The sequence below is a fragment of the Ailuropoda melanoleuca genome, chromosome 1, assembly GCF_002007445.2.
Source record: "Ailuropoda melanoleuca isolate Jingjing chromosome 1, ASM200744v2, whole genome shotgun sequence".
Taxonomy (NCBI): Eukaryota; Metazoa; Chordata; class Mammalia; order Carnivora; family Ursidae; genus Ailuropoda; species Ailuropoda melanoleuca.
The window spans coordinates 137,606,517-137,622,479 of NC_048218.1; the positions used below are offsets into that span (position 1 = coordinate 137,606,517).

Sequence of the window (15,963 nt, forward strand, 5' to 3'; positions counted from 1 at the left end):
ATCAGTAGAGAACAGAGCTACCCTAGACTACTTGATATTTTTTGTCTGGGGTAAAGACAACAGGAAGACGAGGAAGCATTCCACAGCATGTTCATGCCCCATGTGATGGTAACCCGAACACTCATCAAGAACAATTAGAGTCAAGTAATATCTAGGAATGGGTTCCCCAGTGAAAGCCCAAAGAGAAAAGAGAAAATGTTCTGCATTTGTCACCACAGCTTTAAGTGGTTTATCTTGTTTTCACCTTGGGAAGGTCGTATCTATAGAGATCCACAAAAGTAACGATCCTGCTACTATTGAAACATACAACGGAACTTACTTAGGGGAGGATTAAGGTCTACTCTAGCAGGGGCAGTAAAAGAAAATAAGTAATTCTGTGCATAAACCCAATTGTGTGTATATACACACTCTCCAGGATATAAAAGGCGATATCAGTACAATGAAATAATAAACCAACACCAGTTGATGGCTCCAGGACAAATGTCAGATCATTCAGAAAAAGAGGAAGACAGTCACCAGCCTTCTCAAAGTCTTAGAAAGCTTTAAAAATATGTTTTTAAGTAACTACAAAATCAGATTTTCTTTCTTTTAAGCTTTCAGCAAAAATATCTGTTTAGTGTAGAACAATCCAAAGATACACTGTGTTATTCAATTTCATACATTCTTGCTCTCAAAAAATACATATACCATTTTTATGCAAATCCACTCCATTGATCCCACATCAATAAAAAAACTAAGTCTTTGCCTCCAAGAGATTTGAGTGATCATTTTGTAAAATTTCCATTGGGAGCACCATCTTTGTATTTAAAAAAAAAAAAAAAAAGTGTTTGGAACTTACATCTTGACCCTGATTGGTTCTCTGGAATGCCCATGTAAACGTAAATGTTGCGTTCTTGAATATGATGTGGGTATAAGCTTGCTTTTCTTTGGTTCCACCCCATGATTCCACCACATTGGTACTTTTTCTATTAATATCCTAATATATAGTAGAAAAATATTTTAAAAAAGCACAAACTAAGGATTAATATACATGTGTATACATTACAAATATGTGTCTTTACAATAACCCCTGTAGGGTCAGTGAATATTTATCTGCAGAACACGTCACCCTAGAATTCTCAAAACCTCCCTTCAAGTCTACACAAGCACTCACAAGCTTAGTATTTACAATTTTCAACCACATTGTCAATACAACCTGAAAGAAGTCTGAAAGTAGAGTACATTTAAGGATGTGTGTGCGTGTGCCTGTGTGCATGTGACTCTAGCTTAGGAAATACACTTCAGGGGCACCTGGGTGGCTCAGTGGGTTAAGTGTTTGCCTTCGGCTCAGGTCATGATCCCAGGGTCCTGGGATCGAGACCCGCATTGGGTTCCCTGCCCTGTGGGGACCCTGCTTCTCCCTCTCTCTGCCTTCTGCTCCCCTTGCTTGTGTTCTCTCTCTCTCTCTGTTAAATAAATAAATAAAATCGTTAAAAAAATTAAAAAAGGAAATACACTTCAAAGGGAGAACATAATTCCTCCAACTTCTCACAGTAAACTTCTAGGCTCCTCACAGAATAGCAAGGTTTTCCATGTTTGCCTTTTTCCTTGAGAAATTCTGATAGGCTGCTCTTGCACAGGAATTCTAAGTTCCCCCTGATTTACAATTGCAACTTCTGGGCTTCTCTAAGTGCATATTAACCAGAATCTTATTTTAAGTCCAAAGAATCTTCTTCTGCTTAAACTTGAATTCCAAAAGAATTTGTGTAATATTTTATTTCTGATTTCCTTAGCTAAATTCAATATTTAGAATATTCTACACATGTGTGACATTCTAACCAATATGCTGTCATTAACGTGATTAGAAAACAAATACAGTAAGTCAACAAAATAACATAATACACATCTAATTAATTTGAAGTGAAAACCAAAGCTAGCCTTGAATTTTCTAATTAGTGGTCCTACAGAAACCCTAACAGATGACCTAGAAATTTGGATGAGCTTCTGTTACATAATCTGGGATGTTGACAATATGGTGGCATAAGCTCAAGATATGTCTGTTTCTTCCTATGATATAAACATAGGAGTCAAACATTATAAACTAATCAAATATGCTGTGAAGAGATGTGTCTTGAGTTCACACTACAGACAGGAAGAACAGAATGTGTTTGTCATACATTACAGAATTCCCCACGTTACCAAATGACCAATCCACCATACATGCCACTTCCTAAAAGAAGCTCAGAATACACAGACAGTGCTCTGTTAGACATCATCTTTCTAGATGTTTATTCCAATAATAGAATTTATTATCCCAAATAATGCCATCTTACCTTGATAAAACACTGCATGGTTTTGAAAGCATTTCTATACACTACTTAATTGACAACACAAAAAATCCTGTGAGAAAACCAAATCAAACAGAGAGGAAAGAANTCCCAAATAATGCCATCTTACCTTGATAAAACACTGCATGGTTTTGAAAGATTTCTATACACTACTTAATTGACAACACAAAAAATCCTGTGAGAAAACCAAATCAAACAGAGAGGAAAGAAAACTAACAGATTCTGCTATGAGCTAAAAACTCTCAGATTGATTTACGAAAATAAATAGCTGTGATCCCTTTCCTCAGGAGTGCTTGGTCAAGTGAGAGAGACAAAAACATCAATACAATCACATAATGAAAATAGAGTTTTCTCGAAGAGTTTTTGGAGCACGCTGGAGAGAGCGGCTAATTTTATTTAAAGGATTAAGAGAAAGCTTCCCAGAAGAGGTGAAGTTTGAGCAGCTCTTGAATTATGAGTGGGAGTTCACTAGACAAGAGAGCAAAAGGAAGAAAACCATTCTAGCTTAGAGTGCCAAGGCATGAGAACTGAAATACAGGGTATTCCTCTAATGAATTCACGGTGTCTAAAGAGGTGTGAGTAGTAACAGTGGACTTGGTAAACAGAAGCTGGGCAAAGAGAACAAAAAGCCACACTGATGTCATACTAAGAAATTTGAAGCATATTCAGAGCCTATTGGTTTTGAAACCTTAGTTGATATTAGAACCACCCCTGTGGCTGTCTAAAATACAGATATCTGGGCCCTATCACCAGAGCTTTTCATTAAGACTAGGATGGGGCTGAGAAATCTATATTTCTAACAAATTCCCAGGTGATGCTGGTCCAGGGACCACACTTCGAAAGCTACTGCCATAGCAGTGACCAACCAGTAAGGGAAAGGAGGTATATTTGTTGTGGAGGCCTCCACTACCGTTTTCATGTTTATAAAGATAATTTTGACAACAGCATATATGAGAGAACGGGGAGAAAAAGGATATAGATGGCTGTTGAGAAATAATGGGAGTCTGGACCTCAGCAAGGACACTGAGTATGAAAAAAAACTAACAGATTAAAGAAATAGGGAGGCAGAGCTGGGAATTGAAGAGTTATTGGTTATTTGTTTGTATTAAATGGATGTGTTGAAGATTATTCATGATCTTCTTTTACTGCGACAAAGTCCTTTTTTTTCCCCCCAGAAGAAAATAGTCTGCCTTCCTTGAAGTTAGTAGTAATCACAAATAAATATTTAAATCTTTATCTAACTTACATATCACAGAGGAAACTGTTAACAGACTGCTAACTAGCTACTAAAAGTCTATTAGGGAAAAAGCAAAAACTGTGTCTATGAAGTCACTACTTAAAGTATTAAAATCTTAGCCAACAACCTTCTAATACCCACACAAGGTCTTAATAAATTTTGTATTGCTACTTTTCTCAAGCTAAGAGTTGAAATGTATAAGGCATCTAGAAAAAATTGGGCAAAATTATGACACGCATATAGTAAAGTCCTTTGTCAACAATTATTAAATTTAACAGTGAAGAGTTTCCTTCTTCCTAATGCCCTACACCCCTATTATTTTCTACCCTCACTTATTAATACAGGGTTTTCCTTCCTGCTGGTTTGAACTACAGAATGGTTATTAGAGGAGAATTTTCATTGTGCTGGTGGCATATCTCTATGAAGGAGTTTTTACCAGATTAATATTCCCTCACTTCCGTCAGTCACCCGAGCCCCCTTGCTCAGTCCTCCCCATAAGGAACACAAGCTTGCTTTGTGGGCTGTACTGCACATTAGTGACTTCCTTTGATATTTTTAAATTTTTGCAAGGACCTAAGAAAGGGAAGAAAAATGGGATTCTTATCCCAACTTGCATGAATGGACACTTGAAAGAAAATGCTAAGCTTAGAAACCCACCTTTGAAAGCCCCTCTTTCACTTACCACCATGAAATACAGAACACAGTCAGCTGAACAGAGGGTCTCAAAGACAAATGTTATTCTTCCCAGTTCAGAACCCATGGCTCCAGTCATAGACGTTGGTGGTCTATTTGACAGATTAAAATTACAATATTTATTGTATATTCTAAATACAGTTATGGCACAAAACTAAGTTACTTTTTCTATTAAGCTGAAAGTCACACTCCTCTCTTCCCCTAACCAATGGTTCCCCACAATGACAACTTCTTCCTTACTCCATCCCTGTGTGCCCAGACCATCCCAGTAAGGAGTCTACAAAATGATGGTAATATGCTTGAATCTCCTGGTGTAAATATTACCATCCATCCTAAGGCAAGAAAAAATATCTATTGGGAAACTTCAACATGGGGAACTAAAGCAAAAGGGATTTAAACAGTTATACTACTTTACAGATAAAACTGAGACAAAAATAAATTTATAAACCGGAAGATATTCTTGAAAACAACATCTTGGACAAAGACCTCTTCATTAAGCATCCAATAATCACGGTTGTTGTAACGTTTGGATAAAATTATTGTTTAAAACTTTCAGCTTCATCTAAATATACAACTAATAGTTACAGTTTCTCAACCACCAATTCTACAGATATTCTTAAATGTAATACATTATCGTACAACAGCTTGTTATTTGCTAAGTCCATCACAACATAAGTATATTTTATGAAGGCAGTCCTACTTCATCTATTTCTATAGGGAAACAGGCATGAGGATTCTTACAGAAAGGAATCAGAATTGGTTTTCCTTACTTAAATCCTGGGATATGCAAGTTTAAGATCAGGTAATCATTATCCGAACCTCCAGCCCCACTCTGGATATGATCTCCAGCCACCTCCCAACCTGGAAATGAGATAAGGCATCTTTATCAGTAAAAATCCCATTACTGATTTCCAACAACCTTTTTAAATAAAGTAAAAAAAAAAAAAAGACTATTAGCGTCTATGTTCAAAGTTAGAAATACTCCATGTTGATCTTTTACTTAGATGATCTGTCCATTGCAGTGGGGGGGGGGTGTTGAAGTCCCCTACTATTATTGTATTATTATCCATGTTTAATATTGTTATTAATTGGTTTATATAATTGCTGTTCCCAAGTCAGAAGCATAGATATTTACAATTGTTGTATCTTCTTGTTGGATAGACCCTTTAAGTATGATATACTGTCCCTCTTCATCCCTTACTACAGTCTTTGGTTTAAAATCTAATTTGTATGATATAAGGATTGCCACCCCAGCTTTCCTTTGATGTCCATTAGCATGATAAATGTTTCTCCACCCCCTCAATTTCAATCTGGAAGTGTCTTTAGGTCTAGCATATGGATAAGCCTTGCTTTTTTAACCAATCTGATACCCTGTGTCTTTTGATTGGGGCATTTAGCCCATTTACATTCAGAGTAACTATTGAAAGATATGAATTTAGTGCCACTGAATTATCTGTAAAATCCCTATTTCTGTAGGTTGTCTCTGTTTCTTTCTGGTCTATGTTACTCTTGAGCTCTCTCTTCACTTACAGGACCCCTTTAATATTTCTTGCAGGGCTGGATTAGTGATCACAAATTCTTTTACTTTCTGTTTGTCCTGGAGCTCTCTACCTCTCCTTCCATTCTGAATGACAGCCTTGCTGGTCTACCAGGTCTCTGTGGATAGGTCTGCTGCCAGTCTAATGCTTCTACCCCTCTAGGTTAGGGACTTCTCTTGACGTGCTTTCAGGATTTTCTCTTTAACTCTGAAATTTACAAGTTTCACTATTATACGTTGGGGTGTTGATCTATTTTTATTGATTGGGGGGGGGTTCTCTCTACCTCCTGGACTTGAATGACTGTTTCCTTCCCCAGATTAAGGAAGTTCTCAGCTATGATTTGCTCAAATATACCTTCTGTCCCTCTCTCTTTTTCTTCTTCCACTGGGACTCCAATAATTCTAATATTGTTTCACTTTATGTTATCATTGATTTCTCAAAGCCTCCCCTCATGGTCCATTAGTTGTTTTTTTCTCTTTTCCTCAGCTTCCTTCTTTCCATCATCTTGTCTTCTATGTCACTGGCAACTTCTTCTCCCTCATTTACCCTAAGCTCTTAGATCGTCCATTTTAGACTGCATCTCAGTTAAAGCATTTTTAATTTCAGCCTGATAAGATTTTATTTCTGCACTAAGAGATTCTCTAGTGTCTTTTGTGCTTTTTTCAAGCCCAGCTAGTAACTGTATAATCATTATTCTGAATTCCAGCTCTGACATTTTACTTATATTACTATCAATTAGATCTGTGGCAGAGTTTTCCCCTGGTTCTTTTTTGGGGTGAATTCCTCCTTCTAGTCATTTTGCCCAGAAAAAAATGGATGAGGGAGAGAACAAAATAAAAAATATCAACCATGACCCAAGCAAAATACACACTAGACAAATCTGAAGAGGTCAAAAACCAAAAAAGAAAAGGAAAAAAAGGGGGGGGGAAGGAGAGGATATAATCTCCCAGTGGACAAAACAGGGTGATCCACTTGGTCGTAGGTGTATTTTGGTTTGTTTGTTAGAAGACACTAAATCCCAAAATTGTAAAGAAAACAAAACTTATATATATACAAAAATAAAATTGAATACAGTGAAAGAAAGCCAAAAATGTAGAATATATCTATAAAATGTAAATGTAAAAATCAAAGTTAAAAAAAGACTTAAAAACAAAGAGTTGATAAAATAAGAAACTAGTTGAAAAGGAAAAAAAGAAAAGGAAAAATTGAAACTGGAAGATAAAGAATCATAAGGGAAAAAACCCTCTAATTCTATATACTATTTTCCCCTAGCACTAGAGTTCTGCAGTTCTGTGTGCTCCCTAAATTTAGTATTCACCTGATGTTCCAGCTGGTTTTCCGGGAAAGGGGCCTGTTGTACTGATTCTCAGGTGCCTTTGCCTGGGCAGAGTTGTACCACCCCTTGCCAGGGGGCCAGGCTTGGTGTAAGCTGCTTTGGATTGCTCTATGTGGCTTCTGTTCCCTGAAGGCTTTCCACCCTGCTTTAGTGGATGAAAATAAAAAGGGCAGCACCCCAACCTCCAGCCCTGGAGCTGAAAGATCGTATCCCCCCCTTCAGTAAGCCCTTAGGGAAAAGCAATCTTCAATTTTATGTGTGCCAAACTCCATAGACTGCTGCAGTACGCACCTGCATCAATCCTCCCCATGAGAGGGTGGAGGGCCCCACACAGAGAGCAGTTGCCCAATCCTATGGCACCCTTGCTGTCCCTCCCGGGGGAAGGAGGAGGGTCGCCATGATTCTGCCCTTTGCAGGGTCCCCATGTTTCTGCCCTTTGCAGGGTCCCCACGCTTCCATGGTTTGAGGTTTATGGCAAACAGAGTTGAGAGCCCACTCCCAGGCTTGCTGACCACAGCTGATTTCCCCACTTCAATGCTTGGGAATTCTGTTAGCTCAGGCACCCCCATTCTTTCTGTGACCCCGGGGGATCCTTAGACCACACTGTCCCACCTAGGACTCTGCCCGGCTTCACCATCTGAGAACCTTTCAGGCAGGGACATCTCTCCCCAGAGCAGAATTCTAGAAGTTCCAATTTTGCGTTCTGGGGCTATATCACTTTCTGAGAGCCGGCTTTCAGAGGCTTCCCTCCCCCGTGGTTTATCTTCTGATATATCACCTCAGATTCATGTCTCTGCTCCTCCTGCTTTGCAAAAAGTGGTTGTTTTTCTATTTGTAGAATTCCAGCAATTTTTCTCTTACATCTCAGGTTGAATTCATAGGTGTTCAGAATGATTTGACAGATATCTAGCTAAATTCAAGGAACCAGATGAAATGAGACCCCCTACCCTTCTGCCATCTTGTCTCCTTTCCCTCCAAAGTTAGAAACACTCCAAAAGAATTCCCTATGTATACATTGCAGTTGCAAATTGCATGCAGAGGCAAACTCCTAATATCAATAAAGACATTCCATATGATTCCTCAGGAAGAATCAAGTAATGCATATTTTTGCATAGAAGCTATTTAATGGAAAAACTAATAGCATTTTTTCTCTATTAGGCTTTTTTTTTTTTAAACTAAAACAGATGGTCTTTATCCATTCTAATAAACTGAGATGGAAAATCTTAGTCTTCAGGTAACCAATGGAAACTAGAAATTTCAAATTACTTAATGAAGAAGATTTGGGGTCCAGAGTTCTTTCTTATAGTTTGCTGTATTGCTGTTCCCTAATTTACAACTCCTGTTCTGCATTCACTCACTTATTCACTCAAGTGGCATTCACTGAGTACCAAGAACCATGATATGTACAAAGGTTAGAAAGACAAGACTGGGTCTCACCTCACTGAGGAGTCAGTGTCATATAATAGAGAGAAGCATATCCTAACAACTGTCAAGAGAATGGGGAGACAGGGCTGCACATAGAAGGTGATAGGAGGTCTGTTCTCTGTACAGAAATAATCAATGTACCATAGGCTGAAATGGCCACATTAAATGAGGAAAGGAGAAGCATCCCCCATATACCATTACTTATTTTTCAGAAATCATATTTATATTTATTATACATTTTGAAACTACAGAAAAATTTAAAGATGAAAACTATGCTTACTTTTAATCCCATTACCCACAATAAAACCACTGCTAATATTTTGAGGAGTCTCTTTTCACTATCTTTGGATGCACATATTTTTACATCTTTGAGATCTTATTGTTGACAACATTTAGTGTCATGGATTTATATGTTAACATTATTGTATATGCAATTTTATGCATAAATAATTCAACATATTCATGATTGAATTAATAGTTTATCATGTAGATGGATATAATTAATATCCATAATTCACCAAATCACACTATTGGACTTATCTCCTCTGACCACATATCCAATTTAACCATTTGGGTTGTTTTTATCTTTTAGGTAGTATAAATGACACTCTAACAATAAACCTATTTTTGTTAAAGGTTTTCTGTATGTTTCTCAGAAAAGAATCCCAGTGAAAGAATTACTAGGTAAAATAGATATATTTTTAAACCAGTGTTTTGTGCTGTTATGATGATTTGGAAAGCAATGTGAGTCAAGGAGGAATATTTATTAAATAAGGCAAAACTAAATGAAAAAAAATTAAGCAATTCATATTTCCCTGAAACTTCCCACTTCCAAGAGACAACCTCTTAACATTTAAATATATTTCTTTTCAATCTTTTTCTGGTACACACTTTAACATACCTTAGATTTTAATGTATACTCTATTTTCTGATTTTTTTCATTTAGCACTGTCTTCTGATTTTTCTCATTACTATTAAAAATATTTTCCCATTAAAAACCCTTACTACATCTAATTTTAATGATTTAATACTATGTTTGCATGCTTACATCATAATTTTATTTAATCATATCCTGTTGTTGAAAATTTAGCTTGTTTTCTCCTAATTAACACCAAAGTTAATATATTTTTCAATAATTCCTTTCTTTATACCTTTACATTGTTTCCCTGGTATAAATTCCCAGAAATGGAATAAACANATATTTCTTTTCAATCTTTTTCTGGTACACACTTTAACATACCTTAGATTTTAATGTATACTCTATTTTCTGATTTTTTTCATTTAGCACTGTCTTCTGATTTTTCTCATTACTATTAAAAATATTTTCCCATTAAAAACCCTTACTACATCTAATTTTAATGATTTAATACTATGTTTGCATGCTTACATCATAATTTTATTTAATCATATCCTGTTGTTGAAAATTTAGCTTGTTTTCTCCTAATTAACACCAAAGTTAATATATTTTTCAATAATTCCTTTCTTTATACCTTTACATTGTTTCCCTGGTATAAATTCCCAGAAATGGAATAAACAGTTTAGAGAAGAGGAACATTCAAAATTCTTGAAACACTGTCAAACTGTTTTCCATATGACTGCCATTTTTTAATTTTATTTTATTATATTATGTTAATCACCATACAATACATCCCCAGATTCCGATGTAAAGTTTGATGCTTCATTAGTTGCGTTTAACACCCAGTGCACCATGCAATACGTGCCCTCCTTACTACCCATCACCAGTCTATCCCATTCCCCCACCCCCTCCCCTCTGAAGTCTTCAGTTTGTTTCTCATAGTCCATAGTCTCTCATGTTTCATTCCCCCTTCTGATTACCCCCCTTTTCTTTATCCCTTTCTTCCCCTACCGATCCTCCTAGTTCTTATGTTCCATAGATGAGAGAAATCATATGATAATTGTCTTTCTCTGCTTGACTTATTTCACTTAGCATTATCTCCTCCAGTGCCGTCCATGTTGCAGCAAATGTTGAGAATTCGTTCTTTCTGATAGCTGAGTAATATTCCATTGTATATATGGACCACAGCTTCTTAATCCAGTCATCTGTTGAAGGGCATCTCGGCTCCTTCCATGATTTGGCTATTGTGGACAATGCAGCTATGAACATTGGGGTGCATATGGCCCTTCTCTTTACTACGTCTGTATCTTTGGGGTAAACACCCAGTAGTGCAATGGCTGGGTCATAGGGTAGTTCAATTTTTAACTTTTTAAGGGACCTCCACACTGTTTTCCAGAGTGGCTGTACCAACTTGCATTCCCACCAACAATGTAGGAGGGATCCCCTTTCTCCACATCCTCTCCAACAATTGTTGTTTCTTGCCTTGTCTATCTTTGCCATTCTAACTGGCGTAAGGTGGTATCTCAGTGTGGTTTTGATTTGAATTTCCCTGATGGCTAATGATTTTGAACATTTTTTCATGTGTCTGTTAGCCATTTGTATGTCTTCATTGGAAAAGTGTCTGTTCATATCTTCTGCCCATTTTATGATTTGTTTATTTGTTTCTCGTGTATTGAGTTTGAGAAGTTCTTTGTAGATCTTGGATACCAGTCCTTTATCTGTGGTGTCCTTTGCAAATATATTCTCCCATTCCGTGGGCTGTCTCTTAGTTTTTTTGACTGTTTCCTTGGCTGTGCAGAAGCTCTTTATCCTGATAAAGTCCCATAAGTTCATTTTATCTTTTATTTCTCTTGCCTTTGGAGATGTGTCGTGAAAAAGGTTGCTCTGGCCGATGTCATAGAAGTTGTTGCCTATGTTCTCCTCTAGAATTTTGATGGATTCCTGTCTCACATTGAGGTCTTTCATCCATTTGGAGTTTATTTTTGTGTATGGTGTGAGAGAGTGGTCAAGTTTCATTCTTTTGCATGTAGCTGTCCAATTTTCCCAGCACCATTTATTGAAGAGACTGTCTTTTTTCCACCGGATGTTTTTTCCTGCTTTATCAAAGATTAGTTGCCCAAAGAGCCGAGGGTCCATTTCTGGGTTCTCTATTCTGTTCCATTGGTCGATGTGTCTGTTTTTGTGCCAGTACCATGCTGTCTTTGTGATCACAGCTTTGTAGTACAGCTCGAAATCCGGCATTGTGATGCCCCCAGCTTTGTTTTTCCTTTTCAACAGTTCCTTGGAGATTCGGGGCCTTTTCTGGTTCCATACAAATTTAAGGACTATTTGTTCCAGTTCTTTGAAAAATGTCCTCGGTATTTTGATCGGGATAGCATTGAAAGTGTAGATTGCTCTGGGTAGTATGGACATTTTAACTATGTTAATTCTTCCAATCCATGAGCATGGAATATTTTTCCATCTTTTTATGTCTTCCTCAATATCTTTCAAAAGTGATCTATAGTTTCTAGCATATAGGTCCTTTACGTCTCTGGTTAAGTTAATTCCAAGGTAACGCATGGTTTTTGGTGTTATTGTAAATGGGATGGATTCCCTAATTTCTCTTTCTTCAGTCTCGTTATTCGTGTATAGAAATGCAACTGATTTCTGGGCATTGATTTTGTATCCTGCCACCTTACTGAATTGTTCTATAACTTCTAATAGTTTGGGAGTGGATTCCTTTGGGTTTTCCATATAGAGTATCATGTCATCTGCAAAGAGAGACAGTTTGACTTCTTCTTTGCCGATTTGGATACCTTTGATCCCTTTTTGTCTTCTGATTGCTGTTGCAAGGACTTCTAGTACTATGTTGAATAATAGTGGCGAGAGTGGGCATCCTTGTCGTGTTCCTGATCTTAAGGGAAAGGCTTCCAGCTTTTCCCCATTGAGAATAATGCTTGCAGTAGGCTTTTCATAGATGGCTTTTATGAGATTGAGAAATGTACCCTCTATTCCTACACTCTGAAGGGTTTTAATCAGGAAAGGATGCTGTATTTTGTCAAATGCTTTTTCTGCATCAATTGAGAGGATCATATGGTTCTTGAGTCTTTTCTTGTTGATATGATGTATCACATTGATTGATTTGCGAGTGTTGAACCATGCTTGCATCCCAGGTATGAATCCCACTTGGTCATGATGGATAATCCTTTTAATGTACTGTTGGATTCTATTAGCAAGGATCTTGTTGAGGATTTTGGCATCCATATTCATTAGAGAAATCGGTCTGTAATTCTCCTTTTTGAGGGGGTCTTTGCCTGGTTTGGGGATCAAGGTAATATTAGCCTCATAGAATGAGTTTGGTAGCTTTCCTTCTGTTTCTATTTTTTGAAATAGCTTTAGGAGAATAGGTATTATTTCTTCTTTGAATGTTTGGTAGAATTCCCCAGGAAAACCGTCTGGGCCTGGAGTTTTATTATTTGGAAGGTTGTTTATCACTGACTCAATTTCTTCATAGTTAATTGGCCTATTTAAGAAATCTATTTCTTCCTGTTTCAGTCTTGGTAGTTTATAGGTTTCCAGGAAGGCCTCCATCTCTTCCAGATTGTTTAGTTTTTTGGCATATAGCTGTTGATAAAAGTTTCTAATAATCCTTGCAATTTCAATGGTGCTGGTCGTGACCTCTCCCTTTTCAGTCATAATTTTAATAATCTCAGTCCTTTCTCTTTGTTTTTGGACAAGTTTTGCCAGTGGTCTATCAATTTTATGGATTCTCTCAAAGAACCAGCTTCTAGTCCTGTTGATCTGCTCTACTGTGGTTCTGGTCTCTAATTCATTGATTTCTGCTCTAATCTTGGTCAACTCCTTCCTTGTCAGTGGGTTAGGCCTGTCCCTCTGTTGCTGTTCCAGTTTCTTGAGGTGAGAATATAGAAACTGCATTTTAGATTTTTCTATTCTTTTGAGTGAGGCTTGGATGGCTATGTATTTCCCCCTTAGGACTGCCTTTGCAGTATCCCATAGGTTTTGGACCGTTGTGTATTCATTCTCGTTGGTCTCCATAAATTGTTTAATTTGTTTTTTGATTTCCTGGTTTATCGAGTCATTCTTGAGCAGGATGGTTCTTAGCCTCCAAGTGTTTGAGTTTCTTCCAGGTTTTTCCTTGTGGTTGAGTTCCAATTTCAGAGCGTTGTGGTCTGAGAATATGCAGGGGATAATTTCAATCTTTTGGTATTGGCTGAGACCTGTTTTGTGTCCCAGAGCATGATCTATTCTTGAGAATGTTCCATGGGCATTTGAATAGAATGAGTATTCTTTGGTTCTGGGGTGTAGTGTTCTATATATATCTATGAGGTCCAACTCGTCGAGTATGGCATTCAAAGCCTTTGATTCTTTGCTTAGTTTTTGCCAGGGTGTTCTGTCTATTTCTGATAGTGGGGTGTTGAGGTCCCCTACTATTACTGTGTTCTTATCTATATGTCTCTTTATTTTGGTTAAGAGTTGGCTTGTGTATCTTGCTGCTCCCCTGTTGGGGGCATATATATTAATAATTGTCATATCCACTTGTTGAATACTTCCTTTAAGAATAATATAGTGCCCTTCTGTATCTCTCTCTATGGCCTCTAGTTTAAAATCCAGTCTATCTGATATGAGAATTGCTACTCCAGCTTTCTTTTGAGGTCCATTTGCGTGGAAGATGGTACTCCATCCCCTTACTCTAAGTCTGAATGCATCTTTGGGTTCAAAATGAGTCTCTTGTAGACAGCAAATGGATGGGTCATGTCTTTTTATCCAATCTGCAACCCTGTGGCGTTTTATGGGAGAGTTTAAGCCATTTAGATTGATAGAGATTATTGACAGATATGATTTTAATGATGCCATTTCTCTTTAAAGTCTTTGTATCGGTTGTGACTTGCTGCTCTGTATCACTCTTGGGGCCTTTTTACCTTTATAGAGCCCCCCTTAATATCTCCTGTAGGGCTGGTTTCGTGGTTACGAAATTGGTTAATGATTGGCGATTTTGGAACGTCTTTATTTCTCCATCAATTCTGAATGACAGCTTTGCTGGATAAAGGATCCTTGGCTGCATGTTTTTCTCTGAAAGAGCTTTAAAAATGCCCCCCCAAGCCTTTCTCTCATTCCAGGTCTCTGTAGACAGGTCTGACGTAATCCTGATACCTTTGCCTTGGTACGTGAGAAATTTCTTTGCCCTGGCCGCTTTCAATACTGTATCCTTGGATCTAATATTTGCGAATTGCACTATGACATGCCGTGGCGTAGGTTTGTCCTGGTTGAGCTTGGATGGGGTCCTCTCTGCCTCTTGGACACGAATGCTTGTTTCCCTTGCTAGATTAGGGAAGTTTTCAGCTACAATTTGTTCAAATATCTCTTCTAGACCTCTGTTTTTCTCCACCCCTTCAGGGATGCCGATGATTCTGACATTGGATCGTTTCATAGAGTCAGTAATCTCCCGTAATCTACATTCGTGGGCGTGGATTTTTTTAAGACCAGCTTCTATTTTCGTTTTTTCTTCTACTAACCCATCCTCCAATTCGCTAACGCGTTCCTCTGCCTCGGTGACCCTGGCCGTCAGAGCCTCTAGTTTTGACTGNCCCAAGTGTTGACTGGGACCCAGGCCGTGCGCCCTTGTTTTATAGAGATCTTAGGGATGTGGGCTTCTTCCTTAAAGAGTTTATTTATTTATTTGAGAGAGAGAGAGACAGTCAGCAAGAAAGGGAACCCAAGCAGAGGAGTGGGAGAGGAAGAAGCAGGTTCCCGGTGGAGAAGCCCGATGAAGGACTCCTTACGGAGCGTTGTGATCACACCCTAATCCGAAGACAGGTGCTTGGTGACTGCGCCACTCAGGCGCTCCGGGTTGTGGGCTTCTTGATTTTTCAGCCTGCCTTCTGGGGGAGGGGCCTGCCTGCAGGTACTCAGAAAACCCTGTTTGGGTAGAGTCTCTGTGTCCCTTGCGAGGGGGGATGGGGATGGGCACCCTGTGAGCCGGTATTTCCGGGCTTTTGTTCTCTGGCGGCTTTCCCTGGCGGTTTGCTATGCCTCTTCTGAGAGAGCAGCAGCGGCTGAAATTCAGCCTCTGTCTCAGAACAGAGGGATCGCGGATCGTTCTCCACTGATGTTCTGGCCACTTTAACTCTGTTTCTGTTGGTGCTGCTCAACCCTGCAGCATCCCGGGCTGTGCGCCCCACACCCGGCGTCCCAGCCCTCACTTCCAGGGCCGGCACGTCTCTGTCCTTTGTGTTTCCAACCCCGCCCGCCGCCAGCCGCCCCGCGCGGGCTCCCGGAGCTCCCCGTCTCAGTCTGGTGTCTCACGGGTGCCGACCGCGAGTCCGCCTGCTCTCCCGTGCAGGTGGCCCTCCAGCCGCCAGCCGCCCCGCGCACGCTCCCGGAGCTCCCGGTCTCAGCCTCGATCCAGTGAGCACACCGGAGCTCCGGAGCTCCGTGAGATGCTTGGTGGTGCACGCTCCCGGCTCACGGACTCAGTCTGCCGTTTCCAGAGTGCGGGTCCGCGGTCCGCCCGCTCCCCGGTGCAGGTGGCCCGCCAGCCGCCCTGCGCGCGC

General features: G+C 39.1%; 1 protein-coding gene across 5 annotated transcripts in view; it reads right to left on the bottom strand.

Moving 5' to 3' along the window:
- The window catches only part of ELAPOR2 (endosome-lysosome associated apoptosis and autophagy regulator family member 2), a 184,185-nt gene that overhangs the window by 37,365 nt on the left and 130,857 nt on the right, over positions 1-15,963 (bottom strand). For all 5 annotated transcript variants that reach the window (XM_034667227.1, XM_034667214.1, XM_034667211.1 and 2 more), the window contains exons 11-12: positions 5,028-5,118; positions 4,247-4,349 (exon numbers count right to left, since the gene is read on the bottom strand). In XM_034667227.1, coding sequence (XP_034523118.1) covers positions 4,247-4,349; positions 5,028-5,118 — 194 coding nt within the window. The remainder of the gene's footprint in view (positions 1-4,246; positions 4,350-5,027; positions 5,119-15,963) is intronic.